Source organism: Cylas formicarius, unplaced genomic scaffold (genome assembly GCF_029955315.1).
Source record: "Cylas formicarius isolate icCylForm1 unplaced genomic scaffold, icCylForm1.1 PGA_scaffold_1__22_contigs__length_36826433, whole genome shotgun sequence".
NCBI lineage: Eukaryota > Metazoa > Arthropoda > Insecta > Coleoptera > Brentidae > Cylas > Cylas formicarius.
Genome location: NW_026844264.1, coordinates 15,156,855 through 15,180,847, shown reverse-complemented (window position 1 = coordinate 15,180,847; position 23,993 = coordinate 15,156,855). Strand labels below are relative to the sequence as shown.

Genomic DNA, 23,993 nt, shown 5'->3' with positions numbered 1-23,993 from the left:
ATAATTATACCTGGTAGCCTAGAAATCACCACCGACAAAAGCTAGCCGCTTGAGGAATCTTCTTTGCGCCTGTTCAATTTCGTAATATTGCATAATGAGTACATATTAGGTCAGGCATACGAATAAAATGGGATTGTTTTAACATTTTTGAAATTGTAGCACATAAGAAGAATAAAGCCAAGGAGTCTGACAGCAAATGTATCAAAAATTAAGCACAATTCTTTAAAGATATGTACGTGCTCTGAAACTATGCTTTAATGCTAAATGGGGATATTATTTTATAAAGTTCAATATAAACGCCATTGATTTGTATTTATCTAAATTTGATAAAAACTTATTGAAGTCACATCAGGTATTTGTTGAGATTGGGATTGAGTTTTTCTAAGCCTGGACAATTTCAAACATACACAAGGCATACATAAGGAGAATGTGCTTTAAAATTGCCAATTGTCGAAACACACGGCATTTACTATCTTAAGTATAATAGTATCTCAGCTTCAAGTTGGTAGTGGTAGTGGTGGTTTATTAAGCATATTTTAGTGTTGTGAAGAGCAGACATTTTCAATAAACATGATGTAAATGAGCATGTAAAAAGATGTGTAGAGGATCAGAATGCGGAAAGAAACACAAATTTCAAAATATTACTTATGCCAACTTGGTATATCACTTCGGGCTCTATGAAATCTGGTGTGTAATCTAAGTCATCTGGGTCGGAATTAGATTCATCTGATTCTGATGATATGACGTTTTCTAGTTGTTTTGGGGCGGTAGGCATCGCTACATTCGGTCCATGAGGAACTGGTCGAATAGTAGAATTAAGATCGGGATACACAATTTGTTTCTTATTGTTTCTGTTGACTCCTTGAACATTACAAGAACAAAAATAACAATCATTACTGTGATTTTTCTCTCGCCATACGATAGAAGCATCAAAAATTTCCACCTTTTTGCCAGTTTCTTAATGCTTCAACGCAAACAGACAAACAAATAAAATAACCTTGGTATACATTTTTCACTTTGCCGTTTCTTTACCACGACATAACTATCACAGATATAACAAAAGTTATTTGGATTGTTCACACAATGTCTTCTTTCCATATATATACGTTCTATAAGACTAGAAATAGGCAACAACGAAGATAACAGCTGCGGATACAGTAGCACGACGACCAATACAACCAAACTGTACATAAGCAGGCTATCACATTTAATTTTATCATTTAAAAATCATGCCTAACATGGAACAAACATATTCATGTCATAGGTATAAATATTAATAAAATAACATTGTTAAGATATAGAGCGCTATAACAAAATGAAGCGATAGAGCAAAAATATGCCGTTTTTTAAAAAAAAGGATCTTCAAAAATATACAAACAAGCAAACAACTTTCAACCATCAAAATCACGGTAGACCTGTGTTATTAATGAATTACCTTGCATAGCATACAAACTATACAATACATATGATTTTCCATTAAACTAACGAGACTAGTTCGTATAAAATCCAACTAGTTTCTCAAGTAACAAAGTACATAAACACTTTACGAGTAGCACATTATGCCTACATAACCGCCAACCCACAACCAAAACAAAATAAACGCGACGTCATCTTAAAAGCGACCAACAAAACAATGGAATTTCAACGTGAACAATTTTCGAGTTCAAACACTGATCTAAGACAACCAGACAGAAAAAGTATGGTTCCAAAAGCTGGAAACGGCCACTCGGCGGTTATTTTCGTTCGCCGCGGTCCAGGGGCGCACTCGACTTAAATTAAGTTGTTTACGTAAATGTAAAATTACATTTAATTCGCAGGTTTAAAAAAAAAGCTTCGGGCTGTAATTTTTTCGATTTTCGACGTGGACCGCCGCAGCTACATGCCGATTCGGGTATACGTTTTGATCGTTCGATTATTGTGTTTAAGTATGAACCGTCGGGCCTTAATAATTACGTATATGTACCCGCAAAGATTCAATTCCGCAATGTCGAATGCAAAGTGCTGTTTAAGTAAACGAAACACCGACTCCCGCATTGAAAAGCGTGAATATAAATCGCGAGGTTTTTCGTTCTGCTGGTTTTTCTCCGTATATGGAGAAAATATTTACGAATGGATTCACGTCGCCGACGTGATTACAATTTTGCCATTTATCTTGGGCGACTATATTGCAAAACTATACCGGGCGGCTCAAAACTTGTGCATATTCTTGTACTGAAAATATTTAGAAATTCCACATTTTCTTTTCACAAATTTTCGTTTCGTCAGCTTCAAGATGACAAATAGTGATGTGGCAAACGTCAAAGAGCTTTTTTGCACTCACAAAAATGAATAGAAAGTTTGTGCGAGTTTCAGCTTTGTCTTTGATATTACTATATCTTAACTCTCTGGAGATAACTTTAAACTTTTTCAAGATAAAGTTTTTGTTTCATTAAACTAAGGATTTGAATATGATATTAAATATTTGCTAATGGGCTATAAATATTAGTTACAAACACGAAGAGCTTAGCAGGGCTCTAGTTTAGGATAAATATGCTAAATTTTCTTGAACCGTTTACTTCTTATTGCGATAATATGCATTAGAAAAACCCATAATAATAATAAAGAAATTTATTTTCCATTAAAAAAAAACCTTGTTAGCAACCAAAGTCCACCAGATAATAAATATATCGATTTTATATAATCTTTTAAATAAATGAAAATGAATTCAACTTTATCTTTTTATCATCACCACACCAACCACCTATTTCCAACCACGTATTTCCTTCACAACTCATCAAGACCTAGAACTGCGAAGAGAAAACTTGCAAAGTATGTCTTATTGTGATTGGACTTGCTGTCATACCGAAAGTTGGCAGTGGAGCAATTCCTTCTTTCTGGCATTTCTGCCTAACTTATATAAGGTTCCCTACCTTTAAGTCCAGAGTCGATTTGAACAACTATAGGGCAACTGCCAGAAGAACTTCAAGATAATACAACTCACGCTAATATAACGAAGTGCTTACGAATATACATAATTTTTTTGAAAATTCTTTTATTAATCAACAAAATAAATTACAATAAGTAACAAAAAAAAATTAATTGAGAATTCTTTAAACCATCCGTAAAGCACTGGTCCCAAGAATACAAATAATAAACTTATAAAAAGAATAAATAGAAAAAATGGTAAGTATACAACCCATTACTTAATCTTATTACTATTATACAACTGTTTTACAAATTTAATATATTTATTTATATGTCTTAAATTTTCTGGAAACTTATTATAAGTACATACTGCTTGGAATACTGGATTGGAAAAGCCTTTATTAGTTCTGACATTATAATTGTAAATATCGTTATGAAATCTGGTGTCATACATGTAAACGTCTTTATTAAATATAATCATTGTTCTAGCTTAAGCAATTTGTCTATTCTATAAATGTTCATATTTGATTGCCGAAAAAGACCCGAAAAGTTAATATATAATCAATTATTCTGCCTCCAAAAAAATTAGAAATGAAAATGCATTCAGCTCTCTACCGCTTTGACGATAAGAGTGATTCGTATATGCTATAACAGACACCGTCTTTTTAAGAAGTTATCACAAGGTAACAAGTACCCCCTCAAATCTGCTATTTTAAAATATATAAATACAGATATACGCATTCCAGTAAAATTAAAAGCTACCTTGACAATAAAATAAATTAACTAAAACATTTTCGATTTTTTAATTTATTATTAATTTTGTGTGCCTTCTAGGTAATAGAAATTATCAACATTATACGTTATACGTTACATTTTTTTCGTTTTTGTTTTAATATGCTCTGAATCTATCGTCAATATTAAACTCTACTTAATACTGATTCACCGATGTTACTCTTATATTAAATTCTAAAAATACCATAGGAGATACAAAATACCATTTCTTATCTTAAAATATTCTGAAATAATATTAAAATTCTTAAGAGAAAATTCTGAAGTTTCAAATTCAAAAACCAGGCTAACATAATAACTAAAAAGGGATAAAATAGTATATTATACACACTGTGTTTCAAAAAACACTTATTGACTGGAGATTCATCGTCCATAAAAAAGTCATATAAACGCCGTTCTGACGAAGTTCGTGGATGTTCATTTTCATTATTTTCTTTAGACTTAATTTGTTAGAACTAAATTTGTTGGGTGTCAAAGAAACCAAAAAATAAATGTTTACAGAAATGTCAAACGTCTAAAAGGTTGTAAATAACACATTGTAAAAAAGGACTGGAATGAACTGGACTTTTAATCTAGTAGTGTTTATTAACATAAAATTACCAAACTTCAACCAAATCGGGCAAAATATATATAACATATAAAAAAAACCGTTTGTTGAAAATATTTAATTGCCCGTACGAAATATATCGGGTCATATTTTATAATTGCGTAGCCACCTACGTACAGGGTTCATTGCAAGTGGCAGAGCAAAAATTTTAATACGAAAGTTGCCCCATTATCTTTTAGGCTTGCAATTTTTCTTTTTCCCCTGATTTTGTACTAAGTTCCAGTAAGGGTATTTGGAAAAAAAATTGCTGGAGTTACTGTAAACACAATTAAAAATGTTTTAACCATAACTGCTTAAGCTTTAATCTGTACCACACAAACCAACAGCTAAGGTAACCAATTAGAACAAAAGTTACATTGCCGCAGTATTTATTTCCACAACTCGTTAAAGTACAAGGATGTATTTTGCACTTCATTTTATTATTCAAAATTGTTATAAATTAACGAGAAACCGTCGAGGCAGTAACATTAAACGGCAATAAAGACCGCGTACTGAGGAATAAACACATTTCAAAATTTCTTTCATACTACGTGAGAACTTTTACGTCGTTATGGCGATAAAAAGCGAACCAACAACTGTGACTTATAATAATATCCCTCTAAGCTGGGTGTGTTTAAACGAACCCGAACCAATGGCAACGATTTATTTACTAACGCAAACGGTTTTTGTATTAATTGATAATAAATCACTAATATACCGATAGGTGCGACAATTTTCAAGGCTTGTTAGGTACTTATTAAGTATACCAGGTTGAAGTGATACTACGGTGGCGTAAATGCATTGCCCTGTAACGTACAACGTAGTTTTAAAGAAATTGTCCAGATATTTTTTGTACGCTAAGTTTAGAGTAACGTCATATGGACAGGAATTACCAAATTGTCATAAGTACAAAACGTCGTTCTTAGATCGGCAACCCGCTATACAGAATTTTTGTTATTATTTAACGGAATATAAAACCACCAAGTTTTCAGATGATTTTTTGTTGATAGTTTTAGTTTTTCGTTGCAGCAAGGATTTACACCATCAATAAAACACAAATAAAGAACTTTTTTAACGGAATACTCACTACAAACACTCTTTGGGGCTCAAATTTGCTACGATATCGAAATATTTAAGGAATATTAAAATAATAATCAAAACGGTATTTTTTTAGAATTTTAGGAAAAATGTGTTTATGCCTTTGGCATAAAAATAAACTGTTTGAGTTGTAATGAAAAACCTTTACCACTTTGCATACGGGTGTAGTGCGGGCATGGGGAAAATTAATAAAATAAAAGTTATGTCTACTTAAATACAAACAATCGGCACTCAATTTCTACTGTGTCTATAGAGCAACTAAGATGTCCTTATATTTACAAGATGAGCGATTATCATAGGTAATTTAATTGGTGATGAGTACCAAAGAGCGCAAAACATTACTAATATATATTTTATTTATTATTATTTTGTGGGTGTGTGTGAAAATGACGCAAACCGAAACAAAGGTAAATTGAAAGTGGGGTTATTGTATAGTTAAATAAAATATCTTTTTTTTTAGGATTTCTTATTTAACAATTGAAGTTCTATCACATTTTAGCTTCTATTTTTGTGCAGAGTACAAGCCAGGTGTATTAGTAAGGGCAACGAGGTTACGGCATTAGGAAAATGATGGAAACTATTTTCTGAAATGGCCAGTAGTGAGCATAATCGTAATCTTAAATTTTAAAACTCGACTTCTAGAAAGAAATTTTTTAATGTTAAAGTGAGTCCTTTTTCGACGCAAAAAAAGTGGTGGGGAACCTTCTAATACTTTCTAAAATAAATGCATTTTTTAATAAACTTCAAGTCGTTTAAAAGGGCTATTAATGATGTTTTGACTGACGTGAATGTGATTGATTGCTTACCTTACCACCAGGTGACATAATCGCAAAAAAAAATAATTTTCCCGAAAAAGCATAAATGCATTTATTTCATTTCAGTAAGCGGCCAACAACCCAATGAAAACCGCAAAAGTTGGGTTTTTGGAAAAGTTTCCACTTTATGGGTCGCTATTAATGAAACGCTGTTTAGGTTGCAAATGATATTTATGTATTTAATCGAACTTAAATTTTAGTATTTATCTTTATTAGTTTTTACCTTCGAAGGTCACCAAATTGCACTGTAACTGACATGACTCCATTTTGACATGCTTAGCCGTTTTCAAATAGCATTTTCATTAAAAATTAGTTTTAATCAGTAACTCGGTCATTAATCAATTTTATTGAGTTATTTAAGTAGTAAAATATGGAAAATGACAGAAATAATTTATTTTTATTTATCAAAACTGCCATGAAAACAAATTTGGTTTGTGAACAACTGCTACTCATCTGTCATGTTATTTTATTCTTGTCAAAGTTTAGTAGTTTTGGTTAGTTGACAATATAATTGAAAACGGGCAAGTATGTATATCATATCAACATAGTAATAACAGCTACTAGTTTTCTTACAGAAATAGGGCAAACGCCATTAAACAATAAAGATTTGAATTTGCCTCAGCTTTAAAATAGTACACGCTTCAACCATGGTTAACATGGAAACGTTTCTAGAAACCGAGTTATAAAATTTAAGGTGACAACTTGGTCCTTATGTCCAGCATTTTCTCTAGGCCGAGTTACTTAAGACATTTTTTTTTTTAATTCCAAGGATTGCCGTAATACTATCTAATAATAATATATCCGACGTACATGTTCATATTCGGTATTTGCTTAATTTTCATTCGAATCTAAAAGATTGTAAACTTTGTGGTTATAATCTAGCTTAACCGCAATACGATTATTTATTTTCATGGTATGCTGGGGGACCAACTGCAAAAAGTTTCGCGGTGATATTATTTTTGTTTGTATTTTTATTTTGAAATCTGTTACGTTTTATATTTGTTATTACGTTTTATTACATTTGAAGTAATGCAAGATAATTAAAAAGTGAAATTTCCCCCCTTCACATGAGCAAGTTAGTTGTTAGGCCTGTAGTGTAGGTGGCGCTGGCGAATACAGTGCCAATGTTTACTACCGAACTAAATTATTTATTACTTTTTCTTTATGGAACAACTCGATTCGATATTATTTCGCATTGCGTTTAATCCCGTCCTGCTTTTCTCGAAAAGCGAAAAACGCTTACAGCGTAGACGACAGACGAACGTAAACAGCTGAATATTCCTAACTTTTTCCCGCTTTCGGGACACAATAATTGTGTCTGGTTACGTTAGGTCAGTGCCGGACGTATTTTCGGTCGTTGCACTTTTTCTGAATTAATTAAATTTCCACTCGAAATAGTCGGTTACGGTCGATGCGGTAGTTCTTCGGGTTCTAAGAAAAGCAACGTCTGAGCTTTTCTTGCGGCACGACAGACAAGAATGTTCGCAGTCTGGGAAACATTTTAAGCGCTAAATTGTTGCCAAATATTTGTGCTTACCTGACGTATTAATCGATCCGTTTCTAAGCGGTTGTGGTTGGAGCGATGTCCTGTCGCACAGTCGAAACGGTTATAAACTGAAAATCTTGACAGATTTCAAAAGCTTTTTTTAGAAATTTCTAGAGTCTAGAAATAGCTGTGAATAGAATAGGACTTTAAATTTTTTGGGAATTTTAAGTTCGCTCATGAGCTGCTCTGTTGCTCTAGCTGAGTATTGAGTAGTGTCTTTCATCTTATTAGATTATAGTAAAGCTTTCTATACTACCCTCAATGATGCTATGCTCTATGTCAAGTTAAAATACTACTGGTTTAAATTTAAGATGATGCAATTGATTCATACCTATCTGGACCGCAGATATCAGCCAGTTTCGATTGACAATATTCAATCGAAAGCCTTAGAAGTCGGCAGTGTGGTCCCTCAAGGCTCATTATTAGGACCCCTTTTCTTCATTATTTATACAGCAGATATGTCGGATTGCTTTGATGAGTTCAATAGTCACAGGTATGCTGATGACACTCAAATACATATTTCTTTTTCCCGCTCTGAAGCTGTTGACGCGGCAAGGATACTAAATAAATGCTTGGAATCGGTCTTTAAATACTATAATGATCATGGTTTGAAATTAAATCCGAATAAGTCTGCATTAATATATTTTGGGCCCGCTAAGCATTGAGTTACCCAAAACCTGGATATCTTTATAAATAGGGTTAAAATTGCAGTTGTTGACGAATGTAAAAACTTGGGAATCATCTTTGATAATGATTTCGTACACAGGTTCCCGAAACATCTATAAAAATAAAGATATTCTAAACTAAATCTCTGTGAAGCACTGTTCTTGAGACATCTAAATTACTGTAATTTTGTCTATGGACCCTGCTTGGATGTTTTGACGAAATATAAATTACAAAAAGAAGAATTCCTGTCTTCGATTTATTTATAACCTTAAATGAAGAGATCATGTAATTTAATCAACTATTTAAATATATCGAGCCGAGAAGAATTACATTTTGCTTGATTTCTTCACAAAGTACTTAAAACTGGATGCCCCTCATATTTGTTGGAAAAACTGATTTGCAGAAATCCCATTCAATTCCGTGGAACGGGCTTCAATTGTCAGTATGAAATACCTAAAATTAACAAGTCCATGACTAAAAGCTGCTTCTGGTATACATCTGTTGGACTACTTAATAAACATCCTCAGATTAGCCAATAATAAAATAATAACATTGCTCTTTTAAATTTCATTTAAAAAAAATATCTCTTACGGCAAACTACCTAGCTGACCTTCGCCGACCTTAAAATAAGAGCAATTTTATTTATTTATTTCTCTCGGTCAGCTAAAACTATTCCACCAAAGTATTAAATTCCGGATTAATTTTGAAGTAGTTGACAATCTGCTGATATGTGAACATGGGTTTCAGTGGACTATGCATGTCAAATTGCACGCTTTCGGCAGAATTAAAAAAAAAACTGAGCGCCCCCTCAACCACCATTTTATGATTTTCTTGTTATTCAATTTGTCGATACATCGTCTAATTAAATAATGGTGTTTACTTGTACAAATAGAAAATTCAAATCCAAATTTTATGAAGTTTAATTGAAATTCCACCGTATTAAATTTTCTGATTCAAAAGGATCAGAAAAAAATTTAAATGTTCTCTTGAATATTGTGGTAATTAAAATATGAATCATGAGGGAAAAGTTTAACATATTGATTGAAAAAGTAAATACCCTAACAAATTTTACATTCTTACATTAACTGTCCTACTTGTTTAGTTAGTAGGTATGAAGAAAAGGACAACATCGGAGCAGCATTTTTTTTGTAAAAACGAAGAAAAATACAAGTTTCAATCACTAGATGTCCCCATCAAATAATTTTTGAATTTTAATTAAAACCGTTGAGTTTGGCTTCTGTAATTTATTTGGAACATTAATCTAAAGTTTGTATATATTAAGAGCAAAAGATCCACGAAACGTATTTGTTTTAAGACGTGCATTAAGTCCACGAAATCATAAAGCGTAAGCGTAAAATCGTAATTGTGAACATCGGTTCGGTAAGTATTTTTTTTTAATAGTGTGGGGGACATTTGTTAATGATATTTTTGTGACAAACAAAGCAAATGCGAATTTCGACTTTTTTCCGTCGTATCTTTTAATTTGAAAAAAGTAGCACCATTCTTTCTTTCCTTCATTATAAAACACTACATTGACCAGTGAATTCGTTAATTTTGAATTTGTCTTTTCATGTCATTCTATTTTATCAACTAAATTATTATCTGAAATTACTTCCAAATTACGAGGCCTTGTTGGAACATTCAAAATTTTCATTTCAAATTTAAAGTTGTTGTTGTTAAAGTAGTTGGTGATTCTCGGAGAACTCGACTACCATAAGAGCTGATAATTATCCAAGAGTTCTCTAATTTGCAGATTCATAATTATTTCCAAGACTTTCGGCAGGCAATATGCAAATCGGTCTCTACTAATCTGTGTTACATACGTTTTCTTTGGAGAGAAATCATAGTTTTTATGCTACATATTAACTATACGGCTTTTATTTTAGTTTAATTAAGCTCCCTTATCGGGGCATTTTAATAACAAATTTATTACATTATATTCATCATTATAGATTACTAGTGTTATAAAAATACCGATTTTGTTTTTGGAACTACTAAGTGATCTATAAACGTTATGAAAACATTGCTATTCCAGACGCTCATTTAACAATTTATTCTAAGATCTCCACCGAAGATAACATTTTCATAAGAAAAATCAGCCAGCCCGGATTCAAAAATGTTTTAAACTGAGTGTAACCTGAGTATGGATCCTATAATAAATGTTCTGTCTGATATATGTATTCTAATTCATACTTCTTATAGGAGTATTTAATTTATCAAAATTTTTCTAATAACATCTCTTTATGTAACTTGTTATTTGAGCTAAGTGTACATTATTTTAAATCAGTAATATATTATTAATAATAACTAGTGAAAAAGATACCTTAAATTAAAATATATTGGTTGAAATACAAACTAGATTTTTTGCGCTATATTTGAAAATAAACACAATGTCTTAAGTGATCCTTGTTGTGATTACTTGTCATTTATCCACTGTAAAAGGAGAAGAGAAAACGTTGTTGAACAGAACCTAACCTAACATGAGAGAGAGTGTTAATTTAAAATCAGTGTATTCATTATTAATAAAGTTATTTTAGTTTAATACATCCGTGTGTTCATAAATTCACAATAATCCTAAGTCTTTTTAATCGAATTTAAATGTAAAATAAAAATTTTTCTCATTGCTCCCTCACTAATGTATTGTACCAAAGTTTATATTACACTCTAACGCAGTCAAAAATATCACCGCTCTCTGTCCCTATCTTGATTAAAGACGTGCACCGGCACATATTTCGAGAAGAAGTAAGAGAGCGTTAAGAATTTGCAATTTTTCTACCTTCTTTAAAATAACAGGAGACTATTTTGATCGTTGCCTACCAGACAAACATTTTAATTGCATTCTTTTTCTTCAGTTTATTTGTTCTTTGTTCGATTTCGTTGGCAAATAATAGAGACGTTCTATTTTCGAACACAATCAAGGAAGTCGTAAAATAGTCAAAACTAAATTGCTGCCCAAGACAAATTGGATTTCGCACATAACTGAAAACATAATACATTTTTCGGTTTTATATCAAGCTCAAAATAAATCCATATAAATTGAAGGTGTAATTTGAATAGGTTATTTTTGATAATAAGGGAAATAACAGTTATCCAAATATAACATCCAGATTATGATTTTTACTAATGATTTTACCATATCTGACCTTTCCTTTAATTGTAATATTCTAAGTCTTAATCTGGTAACATTTTTTTTAAAGCAATATCTATTGCTTAAGCAAGGCATATGTAGATAATCCATTAAATATTATGGAGAATTGTAATTAATGGAAAGCTTTTTAATAAACAAAAAAATTATAACAATGTAGCTATTAATGCGCCAGATTAATTAATAAATTGTTCGTTAACTATTTTCGAAAAAATGGGTATTTTTATAAACGGTCTTGTTCCGCCATCTCTTGATGGTGCTAGAACCAGGAGCTCTGTTGGCTGAGATCTGTAATTGTCAGGTGGTGCACTCTCTTAGCAAGTTTCCTAAAGTTCATTTCCCCAGGAATTTATTAACAACTTTTTATTTTATCAGAGACATTTTTTGTAATTTTTAACAACAGGGTGATTCGAATTAGGCCCAATGACATTTACATAATTTCCTATTCAATGCCGGCTAATAATTAAAAGGTAAGACCTAAGCGGCTGTATATTTATGTTTGGTTTGGGATGTGAATTGTCAATACCAGTGTTAAATAACGTAGTCACGAATATATCAAAATGCCCGTCAAATCAAATAAAATTCCACTTGGAATTTTTAAAACAGGTTTAGGATGAATTGTTGGAGTGTTGGCGGTGTAGGAAACTGCAATGGTGGCAATTTTTCTTTGACAGTCAGTTTTGACTTCTGCCATTTGATTCATTCTTTTAACGGTAAATTTAGTACGCGTTGGCAAATAGTCTCGTTTCCAAGTAAGGATTGTCTACGACGTGACAAGAAAAGTTCTAACTTAAGCCTAGCGATATCATAACTTTACTAAATTAACCTTAAGTAACAGTATATAGTATTATTTATTACTTATTTTAACATAAACCGGTTGTAATTTCAATTGTCGATCCGCGTAGGAATAACTGACAATCGGTCGATTCTCGTATAATCTGCCAGTTGAATCATCTTACATGTGGTGTTCGCCGGCAAATCTTTAAGAATAGAGCGTACAGAAGATCGTAAAATATAGATTTAACATACTCAATTATAAGCAACAATGCATCAAGAAACTCTTCAACTGATTCAAATTTTAGAGAAGACTGTTTCTCCGGGTAAGTGCCCATTTCCATTTTGTCGCGTTGCCATTATCTTCCATGTCACTACTTTTCCTTGTTTATCAAAATAGTTTGAATTTATCACTTTTCCTTATTTGTGTGGATATTTTTTTGATATTCCTTTTTTTTTGGCCAGTTGCATTTATGAATTTGGTGATTTCCAGATAAAAATGAACTAGAGCAAGCATCTTCGTTCTTGCAGCAGGCAGCTGCAACTAATTTATTAGGTTTTATTAAAACTCTCTCGGATATCCTTCGTCATGGAGGTAATGGGCAAGTGGCACGAATGGCAGCTGGCCTGCAACTCAAGAATCAACTCACATCTAAAGATCATAATATTCGACTTCAGTATCAGCAGAGGTGGTTAGATTTTCCAGAGGATATTCGAAGCTATATAAAGAAAAATGTAAGAATACTATGTTTACATAATTTATAGTTTTGATTATCTTAAAAAATAGTTGAAGTCACATTTTCTTTCAAACTGAATTAACTGTTATCTCTAAGATTAGTTCCATCCACCCATTTCTATAGAAGATTATTTTGTAACATTTTTGTACTTTTTTAAAGGTTTTGGGTGCCTTGGGCACAGAAACGAACCGACCATCCTCTGCAGCACAATGTGTAGCTTACATAGCCGTCGCAGAACTGCCTCAAGGGCAATGGCCCGAACTTATTCAAATTTTAGTCAACAATGTCGTTCAGGCCACATCAGAAATGCAAAAGGAGGCTACATTAGAAAGCATTGGATATATTTGTCAAGAAATAGATTCTGATGTTTTGGTCTCGCAGTCTAATGATATTCTCACAGCAATCGTACATGGAATGAGACCCAGTGAATCAAGCAATCATGTACGATTTGCAGCTACCCAAGCTTTACTTAATTCTTTGGAATTTACAAAAGCCAACTTTGATCAACCAACTGAAAGAAATTACATTATGGAAGTTGTATGCGAGGCAACTCAGTCCTCAGACACCCAAATTAAAGTGGCAGCACTTCAGTGTCTTGTTAAAATAATGTCATTGTATTATCAACACATGGAAACTTACATGGCACCCGCCTTATTTCCCATAACCCTTGAAGCTATGAAATCTGAAAATGATGCCGTTGCTCTCCAAGGTATTGAATTCTGGTCAAATGTCAGTGATGAGGAAGTTGATCTTGCTATTGAGGACACTGAGGCACAGGAAGCTGGAAGACCACCTTGCAGGTGAATAATTTATGTACTCTTCCTGTTAGAAGTAATTATTCCCTCAATTATTCCAAAAGGTTTTTAAAATAAACTTATCCATATGGTTTATTTTTATAGAGTGTCAAGGCACTATGCCAAGGGTGCCCTCCAATATATTGTGCCCATTCTCCTTCAAAAACTAACCAAGCAGGAAGAGCTGGATGATGAAGATGACTGGAATCCTAGCAAAGCAGCCGGTGTCTGTCTCATGTTGTTAGCCACCTGCTGTGAAGACGAGATTGTGTCCCATGTGCTACCATTCATTAAAGAAAACATCAAATCTGACAATTGGCGCTTTAGAGACGCTTCCCTAATGGCTTTTGGATCCATATTGGGCGGTCTGGAAAGTAGTACTTTAAAGCCATTAGTGGAGCAAGCAATGCCTACTTTAATCGAGCTCATGTATGACAGCAGCGTAACTGTAAGTATTTTGTTTAACTTATTGCGGTTTGCAATAATTCACCTTTAAATAAGACTGATGAATCCAGTTTGAACTAAAGAATTATTTGCTACAGAAAGTCTTCTTTAGTATGCAAGTGATGAATAACATAACAACAAAATATTTGCCTTTCAAACCATTTTTTATGAGTCTGATTGTGTTCCTGCATGATTGTATAAAACTTCTTACGACCTTAGTATTATACTGTTATCTTTCTTTTTGAGTTTAATAGAGATGTATCTACCTATCTATAGGTCAGAGATACAGCTGCTTGGACTTTCGGGCGGATATGTGAAATTATCCCAGAAGCGGCCATCAACGAAACATTCCTCAAGCCGCTTTTGGAAAGTCTTATAACCGGCCTAAAGGCTGAGCCACGGGTGGCGGCCAACGTGTGTTGGGCGTTCTCGGGCCTAGCCGAGGCCGCTTATGAATCGGCTTCATCCGAAAGTGGTTCTGGCGATTTTGGTGCTCCAAAAACATACGTTTTGTCTCAGTACTTTGAATTTATCGTACAAAGATTATTGGAAACAACAGACAGGCCTGACGGAGCTCAAGCGAACTTAAGACCGGCTGCGTACGAAGCTTTAATGGAAATGGTTAAGAATTCTCCCAGGGATTGTTATGTCACAGTGCAGAAGACGACCATGGTGATTTTGGAGAGATTGCAGCAGGTAATGAACAATTTTATCTGCGCATGAGAAACAGTGTAACATGTTGAGTAAAATTTTTCAGGTCCTCCAAATGGAATCACACATCAGCAGTCACAGCGATCGTTCCCAATTCAACGATTTACAGTCGCTGCTCTGCGGCACTTTGCAATCCGTCCTGCGCAAAATGACACCCGATGACGCCCCTCAAATATCAGATGCCGTTATGACTGCCTTGCTAACCATGTTTAATTCCAATAAAAGCGGCGGAGTTCAGGAGGACGCTTTGATGGCGGTTTCGACGCTTGTCGAAGTGCTGGGTGAGGGCTTCATAAAGTACATGGACGCTTTCAAGCCCTTTTTATATTTGGGATTGAAAAATCACCAGGAATATCAAGTAAGCAATTTTAGGTATTTTTGTATTATTATTATTATTTTAATTACTTAGTTAAATTGTTTAGAGACAAGCCAACCCTATCATAAAACAAGACCTATTAGATAGTTTAATAGTTTGTTTAGACAAAAGTTATTTTGAATTTAATGGTCACTGTTACATTGCTATCGAAGATAAATTATGGGAAACCCACTTAGTCCACTACTTGCAGAAATTTTCATTTGGAAAATAGCATACATTAATATCCTCTGGGCAAAAGATATCTTGGTAGTATAGATTCATAGATGATGTTTTTGCTGGTTTCACTGAAACGGAAAGACAACTGCAGTTATTTTTGCATCATTTTAACTCCATACCTAAGCAAATAAAATTTACAATAGAGACGGAACTAAATAACTTTTTAAACTTTCTGGACTTAACTATAACTAAATTACAGAACAAATTAGATTTCTCCATTTACTATAAACCCTCACACACGGACACTGTAATTCATAATAACTGAATTCATCTTCACCCACACAAAAGGCTGCCCTTTGTTCTTTGATCCGCAGACTACTTAATATACCACTTTCCACAGAAAATTTTGAAAAAGAATTAAAACAATGGTTACGAACCCTCTTTGATAAATAAGTTTATAACTAAAAAACAGTTTCAAATAACCCTGAATTATATCTATCCAAACGTAAAATTTATAAAATAATAAAATACATAGGAGAACCTAGCAAGAAACTTTGCAAAAAAACAATAAGATTGAGGATAATTTTGGTGTTTTACATAATGAAGTAAAAAGAAAAAAACAAAATTTCTTGGAAGCTATGGAGATTAATAAAATGAGATATTCCAATCTATTACTTAATGACCAATTGGATTTAAATAGATCTCCCTTGTGAAATTTTAATAAATAACGGTGAAAATCTGAACATTTTTTTGTTCTAATTTAATTGTATTTTTGTATTTGGTTTGTTAAAATTTAATAAAGTAGATGATAATAAACGAAAGTGGTAGCAAGAAATTACTGGTTTCTTAATTCATTATTTATTATTATTCCTTTATAATAACTCTGAGCTATTTATATAAAGCTTTAAAAAAATATTCCCAGATGTTATCTATATTTCCTTTTATTTTAATTATATTGTATGGTAAATTTTGTATTGTATACCACTTTTATTTTAATCTGGAATTAAAATAGTATGCAATATAAAGTTTCGTTAATTTATTAATTTATTTGTTTATCCAGGTTTGTGTTACCGCTGTCGGTCTGACTGGGGACATTTTCCGGGCGCTGAAGTTGAAGGCGTTGCCCTATTGCGATGAGATCATGACCCTGCTCTTAGAAAACTTGGGAGAACCGACTGTACACAGGAGCGTGAAGCCTCAAATATTGTCCGTTTTCGGGGATATTGTTCTGAGTATAGGATCAGAGTTCAAGAAATATTTGGACGTAGTACTGGCAACGTTGGTGCAAGCTTCAGCAGCGCAGGTGATGAAGGAATTAATTTTGTTTTAAATAAATCCATACATCAAAATTCGTTTAATATCCATATTGAGAACACTGGAAGATACCAGAAACTTTCTAAAGTAACATTCCTTGGTATTTTTGTTTGAATAGAAAGGACAATCTTGCCAAAAAAGAAAATCTAAAATAATTGTGTAAGTCTAGAGAGATCACACATGGACTCCGCTGACCATTGAATAGGGCTAAAGTTTAAAAATAATAAAAAATCATATGATTTTTTTGAAAGTCAGCTTTTCATCTGGATAACTGGTTTGTCATGGCTTTTTTCTTCATTCTAGGTGGATCGCAATGATTTTGACATGATCGATTATCTCAACGAGCTACGCGAGGGTGTGCTAGATGCGTATACTGGCATCATCCAAGGGTTGAAGGGTGATGGGCTTACACCGTCACCGGACGTCGCCCTGCTAGAACCTCATATTCCATTCATCATCCAGTTTATCATGACGGTAGCCCAAGATGCGGAGCATTCTGACGCTACTGTCGCAGTGGCCGCTGGCATTGTCGGGGATCTTTGCTTAGCCTTTGGCCCTCCCATGCTTCCTTTGTTGGACTTGGACCCCATCAATGAGATGATGACGCAGGGAAGGCGGTCAAGGATTTCACGCACCAAAACTTTGGCAACGTGGGCTACCAAGGAGCTGCGCAAACTGAAGCAGGGCGTCCAGACGTCGGCTCCCGCAGCCAGTTGGTGAGTGATTTTTTTTTCTTGCATTAATGAAATAACACCGAACTGCTGACTTTTTATTCCACAACCTGAATTGACAAGAATATTAGCTTTTCGGATGTCTTTCACGGCAAGGGGGTGTCCTAAAACTCAGGTATATTCCTTGCCTTGGCATTTTAAGAGTTCAATGTGTATGAGAAGCATTGTTGCGAAAAAACAAAATATTTGATTCTTGATTCCTGAAAATGCAAAAACAGACAAAATATTGCCTAAACCTACAAAATTAGTTTTTACTATGTCACTCTTAAACAAAGATTAATGTTTATCCCCATAAACAATAATAAAATTTATGTTTCTATTGCAATTTTCTTGGGCTTCGTCATAATTATACTTCACTGGATCCATTTGTAAATTGATTCACGCATGAAGAACACCACATCCATATGGTGGGGGCCCAGATAAGAAAAATATTTTTATAGAACGCTATCCAATTATGTTTCCATCCCAAAGAAGGATTTTAAAAATTGATGAGCATTTGTTAAGTTCACATTTCTCATTTTAATGGCGTTTATTACAGCAACATCTACCCAGAATTATGAAAATAAATTTAAAATGGTTGGTCCTTTCTACACATTTAGCACACCCAATCAAAAATAGCGTTTTTTGTAGACATAAATAGTGTAAAATACAGAATTTTAATAGAGGTACACGGATCGCAAATGGCGGTCCTTTTTTCCCGCCTCTTTACGGTAACTTTCAAATATTCCACTGTATGGCTATTTTAATGGCGCTCCATCTAAATTAATGGAAAAATACGGGAACATTTTTCAAGCTTGGCAAAGCCGTTTTATTTAAATCGACTTTGTCTTTTAAAATTCCTGTATTCTCAAATTTCCTGTTTTTAAACGTAGAAACTTCCATTAATGGAGGAGGACATAAAAAAGAAAAAACCGTAAAAAAAACGTAAATTTAAAATGTACAGTTTATACCTCAGTTGAGGCATGTTTATGAAATTTGACATTGGTAATTTAAAGGCAACTATTGACCTAATTTTTGAAATGTTTGCACAGGAAGCTAGTAGAAGTGCAACAAAAATTTTATTAAGTAAGTAGCAACGCTTGTGGTGTTCACTAATCAAGAATAACTTTTCCGATTGGCATATTTTGTGTTTATAAACTGCTGCAAATATTTTCTTGAATATTTTTGTTAATTCTCGTTGGCGATTGCATATTTTTTTGTTGCAGTCTGACGTGACTAACGAAAAAATAGATAAAATATTGCCGAAAGCAACAAAATAAGTTGTTGTTTTATCACTGTCTTAAATCAAGGCTGATGTTAATCACCACTAACAATAGTAAAGCAATTCGATAATCAAATTTATATTTCTTTTGCAATTTTTATTGGCTTCGTCGTGATTATATTTCACTGGATTCATGGGTTAAATTGATTCGCCTTTAAGGGATCCTGATAGGTGACGTAGGATATCCCCTCATTTTCAAAGTGAATGTTTTGCCAAAAATAACACATCTATTTACTATTGTGACAGAACTTAATTATTGATTCATCATTGCCCCATATGAAAATGTTAAAATGAACAGTATGATAAAATACAATTTTCAATGGTGTCTGGGCTACTAATCGGTATGAAAAAAAACGAACCTCTGGCGGTTTTCTAGATAACCACAAAACTTCTTACGGACATTATAAGTTTAGAATAAAATTTAAACGGAAATAATTTTCAACGTATTGGAGGTCGATTCAATTTGCGTTTCCTTGGTAATTAAATGATTTCATATTTTACATAAAAATAAATAAATGTTTGACGTGCATCAAGCTCAAGAAATATCGTTACAATTCATTTCAAACCACTGGTATTTTACGCACAGCTCCGATTTAGTAAAAGTCATCGTTACAAAATAAAATGTTTCAGAAATCTGTCACCAGAGGCACTTTGTTTTTATTTTTCCTGTATTTTATTTATTTAGACAGATATTGCAAAATGGAACAGATTGCCTTAAGCAGAATCACAAATTCTCAAAAATTGTTTTAAGTTGATAAGTTTTTAATTATTAATAATAATCGGGAATTAAACAGTATACAACGCTAATTACAATTCATTTTCAAAATGCCCACCGTTCATTTGTAAACATTTCTAAACATCAAAAACACGCCTAGCCTATTTCTAATGATTTCACAACCGTTTTTTATTTTTTATCGTAGATCATGGATATCTTTATAAGTGTTTCATGCACTAAAGACTTTAAGTGCCCCCAAAAAAAGAAGTCCATCATATTAAGGTCTGGTGAGCGAGACGACCAAGCTAGAGGTCCGCGCCAAACTATCATGGATGTTGATTTAAATTTCTTTGACTGGCCAGTGTAAAATAGTGTGGAGTGCCATCTTGAATTAACCACATATTTCGGCTCCACTGCAAGGCTCCCTCTTCCAGCAAAGGTGGTAGTTCCTCTTGGAGAAATTGCAAATACCCCATTAAGCGGTCCGTTAAAGAAATGAGGTCCTATAATATTATCTCGTATAATCCCTGCCCATGCAGCCTTATCAGTGAACAAAATTACATTTAAGAATTGCGGGTAATTTTGACTTTTTCCGAAAATTTGATTGCATAAAATTACTCATCACCCTCATACAGTGCTTGGAACATGAAAGAGTCAAAGATCATTTCAGCAATTCTTTCCTGAGCAGCAAGTTTGTGCGTATTCGTTGACGGGTCAGCCTCCACATTTTGAAGTATTCTTTCTTCTCTGGCAGATGTTCTTTTATACCTTGGTCTCCCTTTATTCATATTATCAGGTTTGAATTATCCTCTTTTACCAAGTCGTCTGTGTATATTGGTGAATGTCTTAGCGGATAGAACGTTTCTATTGGGATAAGCCTCGATATAAAGCCGTCGTGATTGATCTGCATTTCCATTTGCTCTTTCATAGCAAAAATGCATATCGCGATATTCAGTAGTTGAATATTCCTTATGGGCTATCACAGCTGAGAAAAAAAAGTTGATTTGTTGCTAAAGGATAAAACTTATGGACTTAATACAAGAGTAACAATTTTTGAGGATTTGGGATTCTGCTTAAGGCAATCTGTTCTATTTTGCAATGTCAGTCTAAATAAATAAAATACAGGGAAATTAAAAAAAATGTTCTAGCTAAGCTTAAGCTCTTAAAATATTACAATTTCGAATTTTTGTTACTGCTATATATATGCTGCTATTATTTTAACACTTCGAATGTTTCCTCCAAGTTTCCGAACACCCTCTATAAAGCCGCCCAAAGTTTTGGCGCTTTCAAAAAGCCAAAATTTATCGGTTTCACAAAATTTGACATAAACGGAACAACCAATGTCCACTAAATATTTAAAAAACTTGTGACTTTTTTCAAATATGCTTGATAGTCACACTTGAGACTATCAAAAGCAACTAGCGTTGCGCTTAGATTGAGAACTTCAACGACTCTAAAACTGTGGAGAATTTTGTTGGCCCTTAGTACCCCTATACCAAGGTTTTGTTTTTATATTAACAGCACGTCTAATGCGAAATTATCAACCACGACAGTCACTTTATCATTTTTTTCTTGCAGATTTCGCGGCTAGTTAAGAAGCGAGTAGTGTTGAGGGCGATCGACGGACTGACATGGTACTGTTGTTCCCGGTACTCTTTTCAGTTGTGCCGCGCGAGTGACTGAGACTGACTAAAAAACGTGTGAAACAATAAAAATTTTCTGTAATCATTTTACAATATCAGGTTTGATGATTGTGACGTTTGCGTTTTCACTGCAAAACGTATCAACAAACAATTTGTCCAGACATAGTAACCGTTTACTGGTTAACCGGTTACGCACTTTTTATTGTTTTTTTTTTTATATAGGACAATTATTGTAAACATTTTAAAATATTTCAAAAACTGCGATTGTTTGTTGAAACGTTTTTCATTTTTAATCATTTTAGATCAAACAAAATATGGTATATTGCTATTCCTTTAAAAATGTAATAACCGTGGAGTTAATATTTTCCCTGCTGCGTTACTTTATTAATTTCACTGACCAACACCAAAGAATACGAACTCTTACCACCACATTTTGTTCGATCGGATCTGATTAAAATTTCATTTACACTTCTTTTGCCGGATGGTTGATATCGAAATTTCGCCACGCCAACCAAATGGTTTTGGACTTTCGATGTTTCCTTTTTCCGGCAAAAATTCCAGTTCGATGATGAATTTATGAATATGCTCAGGAAAATATGGGAGTGGTTTGTTTTGGTGCGAGATTTTCATGATGTGAGACTCGTGCCTTGCGTGGGTGGATGCTGCTCGCTGGTGGATCATATAAGTGGCCCGTGTACTAGAGTTTTTCTCAAACAGTAATGAAATTTATATACAATTCGTGTCAAATTGGTGTTGCATTGTACGAAAACTTAACTCCATCTGAAATAAATGGTATGTAGGTTAAGTTTTTTTTTTCTTTTAATGCAAATCCGATTTGACATGTTCGAAACCTGCGGCCGGGTAATTTTTTTCGTTCTTACGCTCTAAAACGATTATGTCAAAACATTCTTCCATCAGTGGCGGATGCGTGGGAAATGCCAATGGGTTGGGCGAACTTAACAATTATAGAATCTGTGATTTGGGGACGTTTCCGTTATAGTTGCCAAAAACGTGAATTCCATTAGTTTTGTAATAAAGTCAATATCAGAGTAATTTTTACGAGAGGAAACCTCCCCAATATTAAAAGTAATTATAATTCCGGGTAATTATAATTATCGATTCCTCGTATGTGTGATATTTTGTCGCGGGGCAAAAGGGTCGGCAATGCGCGGGGCAATTTTTTTTTTAAGCGGTATACGTAATTTTATAAATGCCCACTAGGCACCTCCATGTCGCGCGTACTTGTCGGCTCGCGCCCCCGGCGTATAAAAGGCTGTATGAAAACTAGAATGTAAGAAGTGCGATCGTTATTTTGTATGTAAGTATATTGCGTATGATGTAAGTATATTTTTGAATATTTTTTTAATTTTAGAATCGTTAGGATTTTCCCGCTAAAATGTGGCCTAAATTGTATTTCCGTTGATATTTTCTTATTTCGGATTGTATGAGTATAACTTGCTGATTATCAAATTGCCCTTTCTGGATTGGCAGATTAATGTCCGACATGCGTATTGCTTTATTAGTTACCAACTCTGCTCGAACTCGAGAGAAACAATTTTTTTTCCCAATAAAAAATGGCTACGGTTATATTTAGTTTTCCGTTACATAGGGCATTTAAATAATCTGTCAGTTCAGTTTTGAGTTGGCGGTATTTTCTATAAATATGGGAGATATCAAAATATCGTTTAATACGGGTTGCGTTTGAATTCCTTCCAAACTATTATCCTCCAACTCAAAAAAAGAACGTCCTCCTGAAGCAACTGCATCTATTTGGAGTGAGTAAAGACCGTGTGCCGAAACGTGTTCCTTCGTGAAGAAGTCCGTGAGTTCAATGAAAGGTGGAAGGAAGGTGTACAGTGTTGCTTGGATGTTATCGTTTTGATTGTGCCATGATTGTTAATCCGTTATAATCATCCTCATTAAAAGCCGATGTTTCGACAATAGTTACATCGTCTTAAGTGTGCAAATGAAGACTGAACCCTTATGATAGTGTAAGTTAAGCTCAAGTGCCGTTTGAAAGATGTATACTGATGCGGCCGATTCCAAAAATTTTTCTTATTGTCGAATGTCGGTTGATTATTGTTTTCTTTTAAGTTTACTTTGTCCGCAGAAGAATTAGCAATGTTACCATGTTTGGAGGTCCGGCTACGAATTTTCCGAATTTTTTTTTACGTTCTTGCTCATTTGTCTTATATACTTAGTTTTTCCTGTGCACACTCCTTTTGGTTTATTTCCGCAACAGAATCAGACTCGAAGGATATTTTGTAGTTGTCATATCAAATATAATAAAAATACTTCATTTTAAACGCGGATTGTTTTATTCCTTAAGCAATTTATTTTAAAATGTGGGTCCAGCTTTTAAAAAAGGTTACAGAAATGATGTGTTCAATTTCATAAAAAAATACCTTTGGAAGAAACTACATTTCAACCATATAGCAGTCTATCGATATGGGTTTAAGAGCATGGTTAAACTGACGTTATTTATACTAACTTCTTACAAGCATTCGACAGACTTGAGGGCTTGTTGCTCTATAAACTTAGTCCCACAAGGTTATTACTTAGGCCCCCTGTCGTTCAATGTCTTTTCTAGATTTTGCTTCCAAACTTAATAGGTATGTTTGCCACCCTAAAACAGCTGGTTTAAGGCCGTTTTCGTTCATTCTTCATGTACCGTCTCTATTTTGAATGTAGCGTTTCTCAAATTTTTGAGCCTTCTAACAGATCTTTTTCCTAAAATTTTTTGATGATGTCATATATAGGACCTCTCATAAAGTGGCCGAGATACTGC

General features: G+C 33.7%; 1 protein-coding gene across 2 annotated transcripts; it reads left to right on the top strand.

Annotated features, from left to right (window-relative positions):
- Positions 1-12,277: 12,277 nt before the first annotated feature.
- LOC132696743 (importin subunit beta) lies at positions 12,278-23,511 on the top strand. Of its 2 annotated transcripts, XM_060661750.1 has the most exons (9): positions 12,278-12,649; positions 12,817-13,058; positions 13,220-13,860; positions 13,960-14,302; positions 14,575-14,994; positions 15,056-15,367; positions 16,602-16,844; positions 17,159-17,571; positions 21,141-23,511. In XM_060661750.1, coding segments are annotated over exons 1-9 (2,670 nt in total). In that variant the 5' UTR covers positions 12,278-12,594; the 3' UTR covers positions 21,142-23,511. The 2 variants fall into 2 exon arrangements, with proteins under 2 accessions (XP_060517733.1, XP_060517732.1); XM_060661749.1 differs by lacking the exon at positions 21,141-23,511 and having other exon boundaries at positions 17,159-17,575.
- Positions 23,512-23,993: the final 482 nt, after the last annotated feature.